This window comes from Homalodisca vitripennis, chromosome 1 (assembly GCF_021130785.1).
Source record: "Homalodisca vitripennis isolate AUS2020 chromosome 1, UT_GWSS_2.1, whole genome shotgun sequence".
Taxonomy (NCBI): Eukaryota; Metazoa; Arthropoda; class Insecta; order Hemiptera; family Cicadellidae; genus Homalodisca; species Homalodisca vitripennis.
Window position 1 is genome coordinate 54165041 of NC_060207.1, and position 16736 is coordinate 54181776.

A 16736-nucleotide genomic window follows, 5' to 3' on the forward strand; every position below is an offset into this window, starting at 1 on the left:
TGAATATTAGCAACGTTTTTCTATACTCTTAACGTACGATAAAAATTTTTAAAAGTTCGCAAAATGTAAAGCTACATTCATACAATAAAAACAATACACAGTCTAGTTGTTATAATTAGTTATCACTATACATTTCTAGGCATTTTTATTGGCATAATGTTGTGTTTGTGACTGTTGATTCTACAACAAATAACGAAATCAACTTAAGGTAAATCTCTTAAAATTTTGAATATGTTTCATCCCCCACGCAAAATAATTTACACATAACTATTTCAAATGTATAAGAATAGATGTATAGTAAATGTTAAATAGATTTATAGTAAGTGGAAGAGATGTTTTTAAATAAACCTCAATATATACATTAGTATTTTATCAACTAACATTATCAATTAAAATACTACCAGGATCTCGAAAATTTGCTACAGTTATTCGTGGAATTAAACTAAGTTTCGTGAGCAGGAATCTGTCATCTTCGTCATATACCAATACTTTAGACAAATTTAATCATCCACGACAGTTATAATTACAAACAAATCAAGAACACATTGAATAAGCTCGAAATAAAGAAAAAGAAAACTATATTCAGGAAAATTAGGCATGTATATGAAAATCCAGAGCCGGTGAAGAAAAGCGAAACAATAGTCTACGGTACCACAAAACATTATCAGCTCAGTTCCCTACCTGTCTACTTTTTTTGCAGCGCGGTAGACATTGTTTGTTATTCGCCTAACTGATACTGGACTTTGAATTTTTGTGTTGAATTTTTGACTTACAAAAAATGTTCTGTTGTCAACTGAGTCTTACCATCTTTATAATTGTTATGCATCTTAACCCTGTCTTACGTTTTAATATCTGAAGAAGATGCCAGGTAAAGGTTGTACTTTTATAGATAGCGGTGGAAAATTTCCGACTTTCTTTGTCCTTTCAGTCATCGATCGTCAGTATGAGCTGTAAATAATGAATATTAAATTTTTTATTTTTATTACAATCTAAGGTATCAATCAATAACATTTTCATACTTGTGTTGCTCGGGGTCACACAGTATTTTGTAAAATCGTAATGACGTCACTGTGTCGCGCCGCTCACAATGGCCTCAGTACGCTCCGTGTAACGTTCCCAAACCCTTTACTCCCGCCATAAATCTTTTTCCCAAACACTCGAGAGTCCTCGCACTCGAAACCGCTTCTCATCAGTCTGTGTGATCCCGTCAACTGTCACCTCCGCCACTCCGACCCCCGCTCTGTGGGAACGTGCGGGGAGAGTACACATGTCGGCCACACACACGCACGCACCGGGCCGATTTGTCAACCGACGCCCGCCACGCGGCGATAATCAGGACGTCCGCGCCTAATTCTATTACAGGCGCACACGGCCGGCAGGCGCTGGGGCGGCATCGCGATCGTACTACCGCTGATATAAACATGTTATGTTGCAATCTACTAATGCGAGTTCCGTGGCTCATTTCGTTAAGTGGCGGCCACCCGGAGGCACGCGCTAGTACAGGACAGGTGGAGGCAGGCGGACTACGGACTGAAGGCCGTACATATGAAGCCTTCCGTGCACTTTATACACTTATTATAGTACTATACACAGCAAGCTATTCGCTAGTACAGGACAGGTGGAGGCAGGCGGACTACGGACAGAAGGCCGTACATATGAAGCCTTCCGTGCAGTGTATACACTTATTATAGTACTATACACAGCAAGCTATTCCTTTCAATGTATGGTTTAGCTGAATGCCTAGTTCTAATAAACAATACTCGAATAAAAATGTTCCCCACTTCACCAGTAACTATTGTTACCTAAGGAACTACTTCAGCATATGCTAAAGAATTTCTTGATATGTCAGGTTCTCGTATGACCTGTTTCATTATCCGCCTTCAGGTCTGAAACCCATCGGCCGTTACGAAACAATTATCAATGATTCGGAATTGGTTTAGTGGTGGAGATATGTTCCTGTACACACTACTCATTACAAGAATACTTCACACCTATTAGAAAGGAGTTAATGTGACGCCCCTAAAACGTTGATTAGAAATGTAACAACTAATAGGATAAATCTGAGAAAAACGTACATACAGGTCATAAACACTAATAAAAACCACATACACAAATATAGATCATAAACACTCATACAGCTCAAAATCAGCCATATAGATTACAAATATTCATACAGTTAAATCACACTTCAAGGCAATAAACCCAGATAAAGATCACAAAAATATGTACAGTCACAAGGAAATAAAATAATGTTATGTTTGTGAAGAATTAACAAAAAATAATTAAAGCCTGGAATATAAAGTTTTTGCATAAGAGATTTTCAGTATGAAACTCTATAGGATCAGAAAATAAATAAAATAGCGTAAGTTAAGTAAAAATAAGTCAGGTACGACACTGCATAGCTCATAACCGAAGCTTACAAACAGTACTGTTGTAAAGGTCAACTAAACTCGCTATACTCGTATTTTAAGTTTTGAACACTTATGCAAGTAGGAGCATTATATGAACTTCAAGTAACAGTTTGAAATTAATATTCTAAATTAAAGCTACATATGTCTGAAAACTAATTATTTGGTGAGTTATACTTAAAATTATATTATTTATTATAACATTCTGATTGCACTACAATTATGTTTATTTACTATATTTAGAATACAAAAGAATATTACATGACATTACAAGAAATTCATATGTTAATAAACAAAAGTATAGTTATATGATTTCTAATAGGTATTTTTAGAAAATATAGGAAAATCTCTAGAATTCTCATAACTATACTGAATTAAAATATGATATAACAAGATCTGCCTACATAAATTGTAGTTTTACACTAAATTAACACATATGAAAAGTGTATGGTATTCCATACTATATCAACATTATTCATACCTAAAAAGTAGGAATAATTGATGAGATAACTTAATAACCTGTGAAGATAATTAAACACTGATACTTGACACCTATGTACAAATTTTGTATTGAAAATAATTACTAAAACGATTATTTAAAGACAGTTCTCACATCAGATTATTTTAAACATGTTTAACTATTTTAGTTAAGTATGTTAAATGATGTAATAACTAATCAGCTAATATTAAGTTGGTTAGCTGAGTGAGAATATCTGCCTAAGCAACACGTATGGGTAATAGTAATCAGCTTTTAATAAAAAATAGTTTTTGTTAAAATTTAGTTTTGTCGGGCGTATTTCAAAAGAGCATATCTAAAGTGCAAGATCTTCCGACTGATGCCAAATTTGTCTATAAAATAGTACTTTTATATATCTAAAGTTGCTATAGAAAAATAAAGTTTTTTTGGTAATATTTATAACTAAGCAGTATTTTAGATTACCTTCCATTTAAATTGTTTCTTATGCTTATATCCTTCATGTTTAGCTAGTAGCTAGATACCTGGAATAAAGTTGTCTCATAGAGTGTTCTGTTACAGAGTCGTATCCTGGAGGATGCTTCCATCATGTGCAACTCCTGGTCCCCCAGACACAATGTATGTCTCCTTATCAATTCTGTATTGGAGCATGAATATCTATAAATTAAGCTTATGTTTTGCTAACTTACAGCTTTCATTTTGTTTTAACTTTGCCAGTAACTTTTACATATTTTTGAGCACATTCAGATATACTTCATCGCACTTTACGTTTTAACGCAGTTGATGCTGCGTGCTTTAAAATATGTTGTAACTAATTTTAAAATTTAAGAACACATTTAAGTATGCATGGGTCAGTCCACGATGTTTATTAGAATTCATGTTTAATTATGGTATCACCGTTACTGTAATTGAAATTCTCTGCAAACCTCGGATAGTTATTTAAATTCAATTACCTTTCCTAACGCTCAGCCTATCACTCAGGGAGCTGAAAATATGTTTCTTCCTAACAGTCTATCTGTTCACACAATATCTCGAGGAAAATTTATCTATAGAATTGAAATTTGGTATGAAGCTTCACTTATGTATAGAAAAAATGTATTTCTATGATGGTGGATGTTTCTGCATAGGGTTTTTCTGAGCCTTAGCGAAGCCTTACTTCCTGCAGAATATCTCCAGAACTAATCAATCTATAGAATTTAAATTGCATTTCGCTATCACTATTATAACTGACACCATTCTACTTCTATCCCTCTATCTATTTTTTCCGCAGAATATTTGAATTCTATCTCTATCTTGTTTATCAACATAAATTATGCGAAGCGTTATATTGTAAGCTAGTACAACTCGGTTGTATTTACTTGCCAATATCAGTCAGATTTGAATATATCTCAATATTTCCATAACATGTTTTCATCTGAGACGCATACACCTTGAGAAAAATATTATTTTTTCAAGTCAAATAAAAAATATATTTTATGAACAAGGATAGTTAGAAATCAGACCTTTAAATAATGTTCGATATAATTCTAAATTTTACACAATCCTTAAATTTGATAATGCTAAACAGTTAAATAGATCATTTTGACAGATTGAATTAAAGTAATTTTTGGATAATTCAATAATAAAGTAATCGCTTTAAAGACAATATTGTGTGGGATTGGTGAGTACTTAACTGTTGCGTACTCTAAAAGTGTTTATTTATCCGAATGTGATCTATAAGCCACCAGTTAAAAACGATTTACGCTCAGCCTCCACGTGGATATTTCCATTATCTCTTTTTCCCCGCTCACCTGTGTAAAATAGTTTATTTTTCAATATATTTTTCGTTGGACATAATTTGACACCGACCCCGTTGGGAGTTCAATTATTAATTAAATAAAACATTGTGATGGGAACCCCTCCCTCCCCCCAACCCTCCACAGCCCTAACCTGGCCACAGCTTTAGCTCAGGCTGGGAATAGTATTTCATTCCATCCATCGCAGTTCCGTTTAAATTAATTGGAAAACTCTAACTCATTTAGTTTTGTCATATTTGTCAGATACGTGTTTTGCACACACCTATTTTGTTTAATTTTTAGTGCCAGTTTTATTGCAGTTCAGATTAAAATTATTTACTACAGATGCATCCAATTTACAGTCACCCCTACAATAATGGCAATGGACTGGATGTGTTTATTAATGTACACTTTACTGTCAGTTGCTGAGTAATTCCTGTACGGGAAATGCGCAGGAAGTGTGTGAGCAGGCCCCCACTTAACCGGTATGTTCTCGGTCTTAAAATATAACGTGTAACACTTGACCCTTCTCCTCTGATTTAAAATTGAGAGTCGGTGGTGTAGCATTGTCAGATGGTCAAGATTTTCTCAGCCTAGCAAATATTTCAGCCAGCTTGAAAAAGTACACAATTATTTGGTTCACGTAAAATTCAAAAATGCGTAGTAAAATCTTAAATGTTTGCCATCCGATCCTAAAGTTTCTTTCAAAATTGACCTCCAGATATCGTTTTATGCTACGCTTAATTATTTTTCAGTTATGTTCGTTCATTTAGATTGATGTAAGTCACGTAAACTTCGAAGTTATAAAAGAAATATCTATCTTACATGTTTCTCGTATATTTCATGACTCATCACTAGGATGATTATGGATATGAAGATAGTATTTTGTATGAAATAAAACTGTTTTTGAGAGATTTATAAATGAGTTATATCATATTAAAACTATTTCAGTGTGATATTTCAAAAAGTCATAAAATACCACCCAGTCAAAGGTGTAATCCGAAACTTGTAAACCATCTTTGCTTTTATTTACACGTGATTATAACAATAGTTTAGCTCACTTTGACCTTAGCAATGACTAGGGTCATGAGTAATGTTTACGTTATAGTAGCTCACGCCTAAAGGGGGGGGGGGGGAAAGCAAGACAAACATATTTAATAACGACGACCAAATAAAAAGTGGCTAATAGCGGCAAACTAAAACGCCATTACTTTGTTTGAAGTTTATTTTTGACGATGGAAGGATTGAGACGGAAACAGGATTTTTCCGGATATTTGCCATCGTTCAGTGAAACAAAACTGGGTTTCTGGTTTTTTTTGTTTCACTGAACGATGGAACATTTCCGGAAAAAAGTCCTGTTTCCTTCAAACATCATTACGTCGTCGAAGTGTTAAAATGGTTAATTTCTATTTCAAAATTACCTGGTTGTAAAGATTAATTTCGTAGATAAATTATTAGTAATGCAGACACAAATTTAACGATAAAATTAACGTTTTTTTATGCTTAAAACCAGTACTAAAGTGTTTAGCATTCTAAAACCCTAAGTTGTTGTTTTTAATTAAAGTATGGTGAACTCAAATGATCATCCTCGTCATGTAATGATGCAACCTGAAAATCTGTATCCATCTCTTTTATCATACTTAATTCAGTGAACATAGTACTAAACACTTTACAACTAATACTTGTAAACTTCCTTTCACTTTGATTGTTTGAACATCGCCTACAACATTATGGATACACAAAGGGAGCAATTGATTGCAGGTACTTAGGAAGGACTATATGAATGAATCTTGTACTAATTGTACGGATAATTTCAATTTATCGCGTTTGTGATAGGAAGACAAACTGAACTTGCTTCACCTCGCAATCAATTTATTCCACCTTCTAAACCGCGTTCTGTAGCCTCGAAGAGCTCTATGCACCGTGCAGTGGTACCCTAGCAGGCAAGTTAAAAAGCTCCATGTTCTGGAATAAATTAATTTTGCGCTTAAAAAGGATGCACAGTGAAAACCAAGGGTAAAATATTATTAAAGTTAAAACTACTTGATTTTGTTAATTAAAGCGTACTGTATGTTTAAGACAATGAATTATAAATTACTTACACTAGCAAATTAATTAATTAATCAATTTAATGCTGTAATGAGGATTTAAAGTTGTGATGAACATTTGGTTCTTGCCTGGTACTTACCCAACCAATAAAATATTCCTTGTACAAAACTCTTAGATTATTAATTACTTGAACATTTATTTATATTATAAATCATTTAGTGAAGAAATAAATTACTGACATTATTTTAATCGTATTAAACATTCTCTTCTTACACTCCATTTAGGAAATAAACAAAATAGTCCAGTTATTTATAAACACTCTTCATTTATGAAGAGTTGGTGTTGGTCTAGGGTCTGATTTATTTTGTACCACAACCATTTTTAGCCTCTTTCAAGATTAATATCGCGTTCTTTTCTTCCTTTTCAGTCCCTTCTTGATTGCTTTTATAAAGAAGTCAACGAACCTCATTCACATTACAAGTAGAATTGAAAAGGAAAGAAAGGTGTCGTCACAGGTGATATCTAGGTCATTACCGAGCGAGTGAAAACAGCTGTTTTGTGAATAAGAAGAAGTAATTAGCCCTACAGTGAGTAAGGCTGGAGCTAAGGAAGGGGCGGGTGGGAAGGGGGTGTTTAGGCGGCAGAGCTGCGCCCTGCTTAGGCCCATCTATTATGCATCAAGCTATGGGTGGTTTTAAAGCCTCCACCCCAGCCTTTTAATTCGAATTTCGATCCCACTTTACACTAAGTACGAGAGAGAGTTCGGGCTTTGTAGGAGCGCACAATCATTTTCTTTCAGGATCATTATAAGCCCCTCGCTGCTTACGTCTTATGCCCTGCAAGTGTGACATGCCCTCCCCATCCCATCACGGGTTATAGCCTGGCGCTCCTCTAACACATTATGTGTAATGATCCTCGAGAGGCTTTCAGGAGTTATGTTTTAAGACAACCTTAAAATGTTTCTATTTTGTTGGCACATGAAATTTTATGTCAGTGAAATGAGTTGGGCTTTTTACATAATAACGTAAAGCTTACTTATAACTAGCAGTTACTCGCGGTCTCTCGCTCAATTTCCTGATGAAAACAGGAACGCCATGGGTATCTTAATTTTAAATGACATTTTAAACCCTCCTAAATAATGATATCCACTGAAAGATATACCAATCTAATAATCCTTTTTAGATTTAAGTTTAAAAAAATAAGTGTTGTGGAGTCCTGAAGTCGGAGATTGAGACAGTTTTTTAAGTACCTGTGAAATAACCTTGATTGTTTCCAACACTTCATTATATTTGATTGAATAGCTCCAACATTTTCAGTAACAGTTAACTATTTTAAGCCAGTGAAGAGGAGTCCTAAGTTCAAGTCGTTAGCTTTTCAGTTAACACCCTTATGATGTGATAAATAAGTTTTAAATGGAAGTAGGTGTCTATTAGGTACAGATTACTTCATTGTTGCGTATATTTCAAAATTGCGAATAATTCTTATGACTATGCGCTTGTACGAGCATTCTAGTTGAACGAATTTATATTTCCTTAGCCGTGGTTTAGTTTGTCTTGCTGCTTTGATTAAGAAAATATACACATACGTAGGTCTAAGAAGCATATTTCAATCTTATAACTATTGCATTCACTCCGGTCTAATTTACTCTGGTTCCATAGTTTGTTTTTATCCCCGGTCGAGAACATACACACGGACACAGGTCTATGAAGACTACTTATAAAAAGAAAGTAAGATGTGTTTTATAACAGTCTTTAAATATGCTATAAAACTTATTGGTAAAAAGTACTACAGTCCTCAAAATGGCCGTTCATTAAATAGTGAAAAAAATCTAAATTTTTAATTATAACACTGAATAAAAGAGTTTTAAGTCCTCTGCACCTTAAATAGAAGAATGGTTGGGAAGGATTATAATTTTCTTAAACTAGTAAACTATGTTTGCCTATTAATGTACAGTAAATTAAATTTTTTTACCCAATAAATAGCATTACTATAGTCTGATGTTCTTTGTCGATGAGTAGTATCTAAAACACTCAAGTTACTGCATGAATTAACTGTTTTAATCTTGTTTTTGTACTTGTTTTCATGTTATCCAAGAGTGACAAGTTAATGAAAATATTAAAATACTTTATACCTTCATCACACGTATCAAATATTAATATAAAAGTTGTTAAAGCAGTGTTTGATGATATATTTATATTATAATATTTGAACCTCAAAGCTCCAATGACTTAAATGTTCCATTGATTTCTACCAGACCCGTTGGCTTGCAGGGGCAGAATGCAAAACGCAAGCTGTATACGTTTTGCAGTCTGCAGTCTTCACGGCGCGGCGCGGTGTACCGTGTTTCTTATTTCACTTCTTTTATCACAATGATACACGTCTTTATATCATACTGAAACAACTTTTGACACTTATATTATTTTTAATAAAACAACTTAAATAGACTATTTGATTTGAAACATCTTATTTATTTATATTTGTGTTAAACTTATGTTATGAACAACTGAGATGTATTAGTAACGTTTTATCAATAAGTGACCAAATAACGAGTATAGGAATAGATAAGAAATAAAAAGTAGCTTCAGTAATGCATTAATAAAAGTTGGAAAAATAAGGAAACAATTCCTTTAACACATCTCTTACAGAAAACAAAAATAAAACCGGCTTTTCTGATTGATCTTCACCTTGATAGCTGCAAACTGCTTTTCTGTACACAAATGCTATTCAGACAAGCATTATATAGTAACTTTAATATGTTTAAATTATGTATATTATACATATACAAACCTTTCATCTCATCCACAGGATTGAGTATGGAGACAATCAAACACGAGTAGTTTAGATGTACACAGAAGATGACAGGCTCTCTGTAACTAAATATGATTCACCTATTTAATTCGATTCTTTATTATTTTAAGTTTTTTTTTCTTCTTAACCATATGACAATATAATACCTTAGAGACATTTTCTATTATATTAACAATATAGATAATTTTTCACTTGCAATACTTATTGCGCGGTTACATATATCCGGATAGATTCATGTAAATATGACTTAGAATTTGCTTACATTCGGTTCTAGAGCTTTAAATCTAAAAAGTAGAATTTTTTCGTCAAATTAGGGTCTGTTTTTTATCGGTAAAAGTTGCTACAAACTTGTTGTTAATTAAATGCAATATTTATTTTGGGAGTAATGTAGTAATGTCTTTTGGGGGCCAATGTTTAACGTTTAACTAAAACACAATGAGGGATCTGTGTATGTATTTAAGATGTTTATGTATGTTAGTTTGGAACAGACGAAGTTCCAACGAATGAATCACCATAATGAGTGAATCGTGTTTAAAAATAAATCGCTAATACCTTTATTAGTGGAAACAGGCGATTGTCATTTGCCATCATTGTAATCAGTTAGATAAGTCTGATGTTAACATTGCACCTGCACATTGGCTTTGTATTCTACACATCAGTCTTCAACTATCTAGAACAATCTATACGTGATATATTGTATTATGAAATTTAGAAACTTTATTGTTTTGAATGAATTACAATTAAATCTATACAAATATTTTACAGACCATAAATTCTCACCTTAATTCTAAGGAAGATGTAACCTCAGATACTTTAATGTACAGCAATACAGGTCAATTTAGTTACGTAGTTTTAAATATTTACGTCTACCAAGTTTATACATAGACCAACCTCTACGAATATATTAATTGCATTTTCTTGAATACAAAATGTTGTTTTCAGAGAAAAAATTTTCAATAAACTTAGAAGATATTCTCTACAATCTAGACACGAGGTCACGATATGTTTCCATAGTAAAATGTGCACTCCGAGTCCCGCGTACATACATAATGGAGACAAGACAACCCGCCATATTTCTACACGTGTGTCTGTAGTGACTCGCCAAGCGTCTGAAGGGGAGGAGGGGAGGGGAAGCAGCGCTTTTTCACGGGGTTGAAACGTCTCATAAATATTTCACTCGCCACTCGGACCCGCCGATATCCTTCTCTCGCTCCTGTTTCTGTAATTATCCTTCTTCTTCACGCGGCAATCAAACCCGATGGCTAATTGTTTCCGCGAATCAGGACCTGCCATTTTCATCGTGCCATTTTATATTCATGAAAAGTCAATTGCAGCCTTACACTTAAAGTTGGGCAGTGAGTGGAGTTCCCCTCGCTCTCCCTCCCCCTCGGCCGCCCTACCTTCCCCTCCACCGCCTTGGGCCGCAAACAGAGTCGAGAGCTTTATAGAAAACAGTTTGCCGCAATCAAGATACATAAAAGGATCGTTGATTCAGAAAGATTTTAAGGGCTACGGATAACAGTCGAGAGGAGCTCTTATTTATTTTGAAAGCAGTCTGTGAAATTCAGAAGCGTCCGGGCTTTGGGAGTAAACATTTTAGAATAATCTTAAGAATATGACTTTTATGTTATTGATTTTTTTTAAATAATAAAGCATTGCTCATAAACTATGTATCGATAATTTACCCTAAAATGGATAAATAAATGATATTTATTTATATGTATCCAATAATGATATTGGTTTAGATGTATGTGTTATATTTATATTTTTTATTGTTAACTAACCTAAATATAAAATGACGAATATCTAATTGTTTAATTTATTTTAAGATACTGCAACAAAGGACGATAATTTTTTTACAGTCAAATATGTAACATAATAAATTTGTTATTCAAGTCATTCGCTTTATAACGTTAGGATTAAATATCATATATCGCTTATGATACCGTCAGAAGAAGGTAAAAAAGTAGTTTTTTTGCATATGCATTATAAAAATCGCAGAACATATTTTACTCTTACAATGCAATGGTTTTAGGTAGGATACGAATTATACTTTAAGGTGATGAAACTACAAAATATCTGAAAATGGTGGAATGTCTTTATTCGAAATTAATTGGCTTTATACATTTTTTCCCTTTTCTCAGTAGGAGATAGCACTACACAGCAGCCGTCTATCCAAACTGTACATTGCCGCACCCTTAGAATTCGGCTACAAAAAACTTGTCATATTTGTTCATACAAGTTGTTATGTGTATATTTATTATTTTCCTAATAATCGGAATTCAATTCAATTGAATTTCGAAAAGTTTTAGATCGTGTGCGCGTATTCGCGTTAAATTGCATAAGATATAAGACTATAAAATATCCCTAATAGACAGGACTGTATGAACTTTATACAAAGTATTATTATAACGGCACTTAAAAAATCTTTATACATCATCGAGACGTATGTTTTATGTAATAATTATTTACAGCACCAATTTTTAAATATCAAATTATACCTAAATAAAATATAGTATATTGATGACTTACTATAACTATTATCTAGGATTATCAATCTAAAACTTAATATTTGGTTAGTCCTCTAGCATTATCGCGGGATTCTGAAGTTCTGTGTACTAAGATTAGATTATTTATAACGCTTAATATACTTCACTAATTATTACCAAAATGAGAATCCGTTGAAATCCTTCTAAGGGATACCACAAATAATTCATTTTCAAATATTGTATTTATAAATTTTGAATTACAACAGAAAGAAGTTATTCTTTTTCCCCTAACATGCCATTGCTAGTAAAGTTGATGGTGTTTAGGACACCATGGTATCGTTTTGTATTTCATTAATATATAATAGCTGTGGATTACAGCTGTGATGATATGATTAAATCTTATTGAATGTTGAAAAAGAAACTAAAGGAACATCAATTCTTAATTTTACCAAGTGTATACCAGGAGGATGGCTTTACCATAGTTTCTCTTCTTGACCGACGACAATAAACTGCCTCCAAGAAATACTTACCCAAGAGGAAATCGATTAAGTGATTATTTAGACATGGTATCAATAATTCCAAGGAATCTAGGACATTACAAAACTAAATCTGGTTTTGGTTAGTCACAATCTAAGGGAGATTGCTGTCTGGATCTCTCAGACCATTTTTTAAATGGTAAGATTTGACCATTGGAAGTAAAATTCTAGCAAATGAACTGTTATTCTTTCCGCATGTTATTCTGTAAAGAATATACATGGAAATTCGTGCAATCATATATAACTTGTTATGACTAACTATTTGGAGGTTTCAAAAATTTAGTTTTAAAGGATATGAGATAGTTGGTACACAGATCTCATGAGCCCCTGAATCTACAATAATCATGACGTCAGCCAATATAAGGTTCAAAGAAAACCCAAAACACCATCCTGGATGAAAGACTGAAATTTTAACAATATTAAATACATATTTATTGTAAATAACGTTTTGGACCTGCCCTTACCAAGTCTCCCTTTAGATGGAGTATTTTCTTATATTTTAGTTGAAGAGACTTGAAAAGAGCAGCATTTGAAAGATTTTTGCCCTATCTACACAGGCTAAAGGAAATTTCAGTGAAAAACATCGGAGTGAATCTATTAATCCTTGTCCTATGAACAAAATAAACATTGCCATCTGTATATCGTTTATTATCTGTATATATCGAGTCGGTATTTTTGAAAGTTGAAGTTGCTTTAAATGAAGGGAAATAGAGCATCTAATTACAAACTTAGCTGTAATTTAAATGGAAGTGTTGTTTAAAATTTGAATAACAACAAAACCTATATTTAGACAAAAATTAATGAATTCCATATACTAAAACACTATTATAACACGTAAAATTTCTTTTGAATAAAATATTCTCAGTAATTTATTTTCCAACAAGAACTGAAACTAAGTCGTATAGAATATAAATTTAGTAAACAAAATAAGACATAAACGTATGATTAAAAATTGTTATTTGAAATTATTATATAAATAATGGCCTCGGTTTGAATGATAACTATAAATGAATTTATTAAACGTGTATGATTTGGGTTCTATAATTTTCAATTTCTTGTTTGAATTAATTTGACTAGACAATTAGAATTGTTCAAACTTTAAGATAGATGTACGTCATTTATCACACCCTTAAATAATATAACTAGTTTATTACATAGCACTAATTTTAATATAAATATTTCAAAAAGCAAGGCTCTTGTATTAATATAACATCGTGTCTCAGTGATAAATCGATATCTTCAAAATACAAAAGCAAGCAATCGAGCAAGTTGTTTCTTTTATAGAGCTATAATGATAAGATTTTACGTTGTCAGATTGTATCATAGTGTCTTTCTATTTCGTCTATACACCATTGCCGTGTAAAGACCAAGAAAACCGGTAACTCATGAGAGAACAGTTCGGTGAGTTCGAATGAATTATTTGAGATCTCATCCAGCTTAACAGCTTATGTTAAGTTTCATTAATTAGATTTGAGCTAATTAGAACATTGAGATAAAAGTCCTGGAAAATTTCATACTAAAGGAATCTTGCTCGATATTTTGCACAAACGTATTACCAAATGTAAGTAAAATAAACTAACAAAAACACAAATTCCAAAACAGGATTTAAAAGTTATAATTTAATCAAAGTTTATAAACTCTGTAGTTCTACGAGCACACTGTTCTTCAATAGGTAGTGTCTGATTATTCCAAGTTGACGAGAGGGCCAGACAGTATATCCTTGAATATTCCATCAAACTCGGTATCAAGTTGTGTTTGCACGGCGCGGCGATGACAGGCGATGCCGGTGTTAATGCCGAGATGAACTTACCAACTTGTAATGAAGCCCGTAAATTAACTCCCCCGAGCCGGGCACGCCGCCATCTTGGGTTATTTCATTGTCTCACACTTGCCCAATATTGCGGTGTTTGGATTAGAAGCGTAACGGCCCCGTCCAATTACAGCCACAAATTAATACCAGCCATTATAAGCGAGCTGAGCAACAACTAACTTCTCGGCTCTTGTCGGTTCATTATGATTAAACATCCCCTCAGCTCCGATTTGTTCTACTGGAGTAAAACGGAACGGCCGTGCGGTTACTGCTTAGCTCGATACACACTCGCTACTGTATTACTGTATTATCTTCTGAGGTTATTAATGGAACCGTAGCCACACGATCAGCCACTCATTGTGTTCTGGTAATAAATTAATTGTGAGCTGTAACTAGATTGTTCAACTGACGGAACGTATTTGTCCGTAAACTATTCGTTTGACATTATGTACAGTAATTCTGTAATTGAATTCATTTTCCGTTTTATTTTTGATGATTTATTACAAACCTACAAATTATTGCTTACTTGCAGGATAGTTTACATGTTCGTTTTGGTTTTACTCTGAATTTAGATTTAATGCAAATTTCTTGTCAGAATAATGCAATACAGATTGATTTAATCAAGTAGTTTACGATTCAGGACAATTCAAGGTGTTATTATACATTGGCGTAACAGTGACGTACCTGATGCAACTAAAGCGTTGCTTCTTATTAATGCTAAAGGAATATTTAAGCAATGGAATTGCCCGATACCAGTTGATGTGGACTCGGCGGCCTTTCAAACTAGTGGCATTAGATGTTACCAATATGGTTACAATGGTGGTTTTGGCAACATATGTGGAGATGGAGCACAGAGTATACGGTGTCTATTACCGTATTAAAAAAATTCTCATATCCAAAAGCTACAAACAGCGGTAGCTGAGGGTGGGAGGATCCGAGACTAGGAATATGGGATGAATCCGTCCTAAAGGTGGAAACTTTCATCTATTAATTTAGAAAACTCACGTAACTCCCAACTGCAAATTATTTATTTTATTGTTCATAACAATATTTAAAACAAGACTACAGTACTGTACTTAAATTGTGGTAGAAGCTAGTCCTATATGTGACGTTTAAAATTTAAAATGTTATCATTATATTGTGTTGAAAAAAAAACTTTATATTGTAGTTCTTCCTAGTTAAATCTTTCCAGATTATTCAAACCCCTTATACACTACTATGTACCTACCCATGAGGAAAATTCACGTAGATTCCGTGATATAAATTTAACGTCTTGACAATAAATTAATCAACCTATACATTCTTGAACAAAACACATATCTACTTCTTGTAACTTTTCATGTACATTCTCTAGGATAATTTGTTTAAATATTTTCATTTTTTTATTATCAACACAAGTTCATATCGGAAATGTATATGTACTTCACTCATTTGCTTTCCAAACTTTGCTGGTAAGATTTACTATCGGTCTTCACTCTCAGTTGTCATTTGTGAGAGGAAAGAACGACCGAAGACAAAAACAACGGAACTGTAACTGTCCGGAGAAAAAACAACAACGGGTATAATGCGGAGTTGTTTATCACGCGAGGGGTCGGTCGGTCGATCGCGCTCAATAATTCAGCCCAAGTAGTAGTCCTAAAGTCGAAGGCACAAATAACAGAGGCTGTGTAGACCAGGCAATAACAGAGGCTGTGTAGACCAGACAATTACAGTGCGGCTCTGACGTCACCATGCGCCACTTTCCTGCGTTTACTCCGACATTTCCTCTAGTTTTGAATGTTTTTACGTAATTTTATCAATTTATCTGTTTCAGTGAGTATAAAGCGTAATATAGAAGTTAAGTGGCATTTCCTCACGTTTAACTTGCACGCTTATCCCTATACTCTGTACTCACGTGAGTGGTTTCACGCCTAATAGAACGTGACATTCACCACCCTGTATGTGCTCCAATGAATGCATTGTCTGCTACCCCCAACTAAAGTAAGTTTTATATTTCTTAAATAGTTGTATACAAAAGTATACAAACAAACAAAGATATGAAATACAAAATGCCCAAAAGACTACAGTAATTTTCAGAAATAGAATACGGTTTACAATCTGTTGTAAATATTAGTACGATAACAAGCTGAAGAAAATATTCATTATTGATTACTGCTATAATGACAATGACGAAAAGACAATAACTATATTTCGATATCTTTCATCGATATTCATACGTAAGATAACGTTAGATCTGTTTATAAATGTCATAAATATATTCTTGTAAAAATTTTGAATCAATTAGCTCTTTTTTATTTCCGCTTGCGAATTTTTTGAGTGGCTGACGTTTCGGTTTCAAATTATGGAAGATATTGAAAATATTATTGACGGCCTCAGAGTTCTGCTT

At 33.4% G+C, this 16736-nt stretch overlaps 1 protein-coding gene across 1 annotated transcript in view; it reads left to right on the forward strand.

Moving 5' to 3' along the window:
- LOC124361886 (inhibitory POU protein) overlaps positions 1-16736 on the forward strand; it is an 83346-nt gene that overhangs the window by 54255 nt on the left and 12355 nt on the right. Inside the window, exon 6 of the mRNA XM_046815976.1 lies at positions 3445-3501. Coding sequence (XP_046671932.1) covers positions 3445-3501 — 57 coding nt within the window. The remainder of the gene's footprint in view (positions 1-3444; positions 3502-16736) is intronic.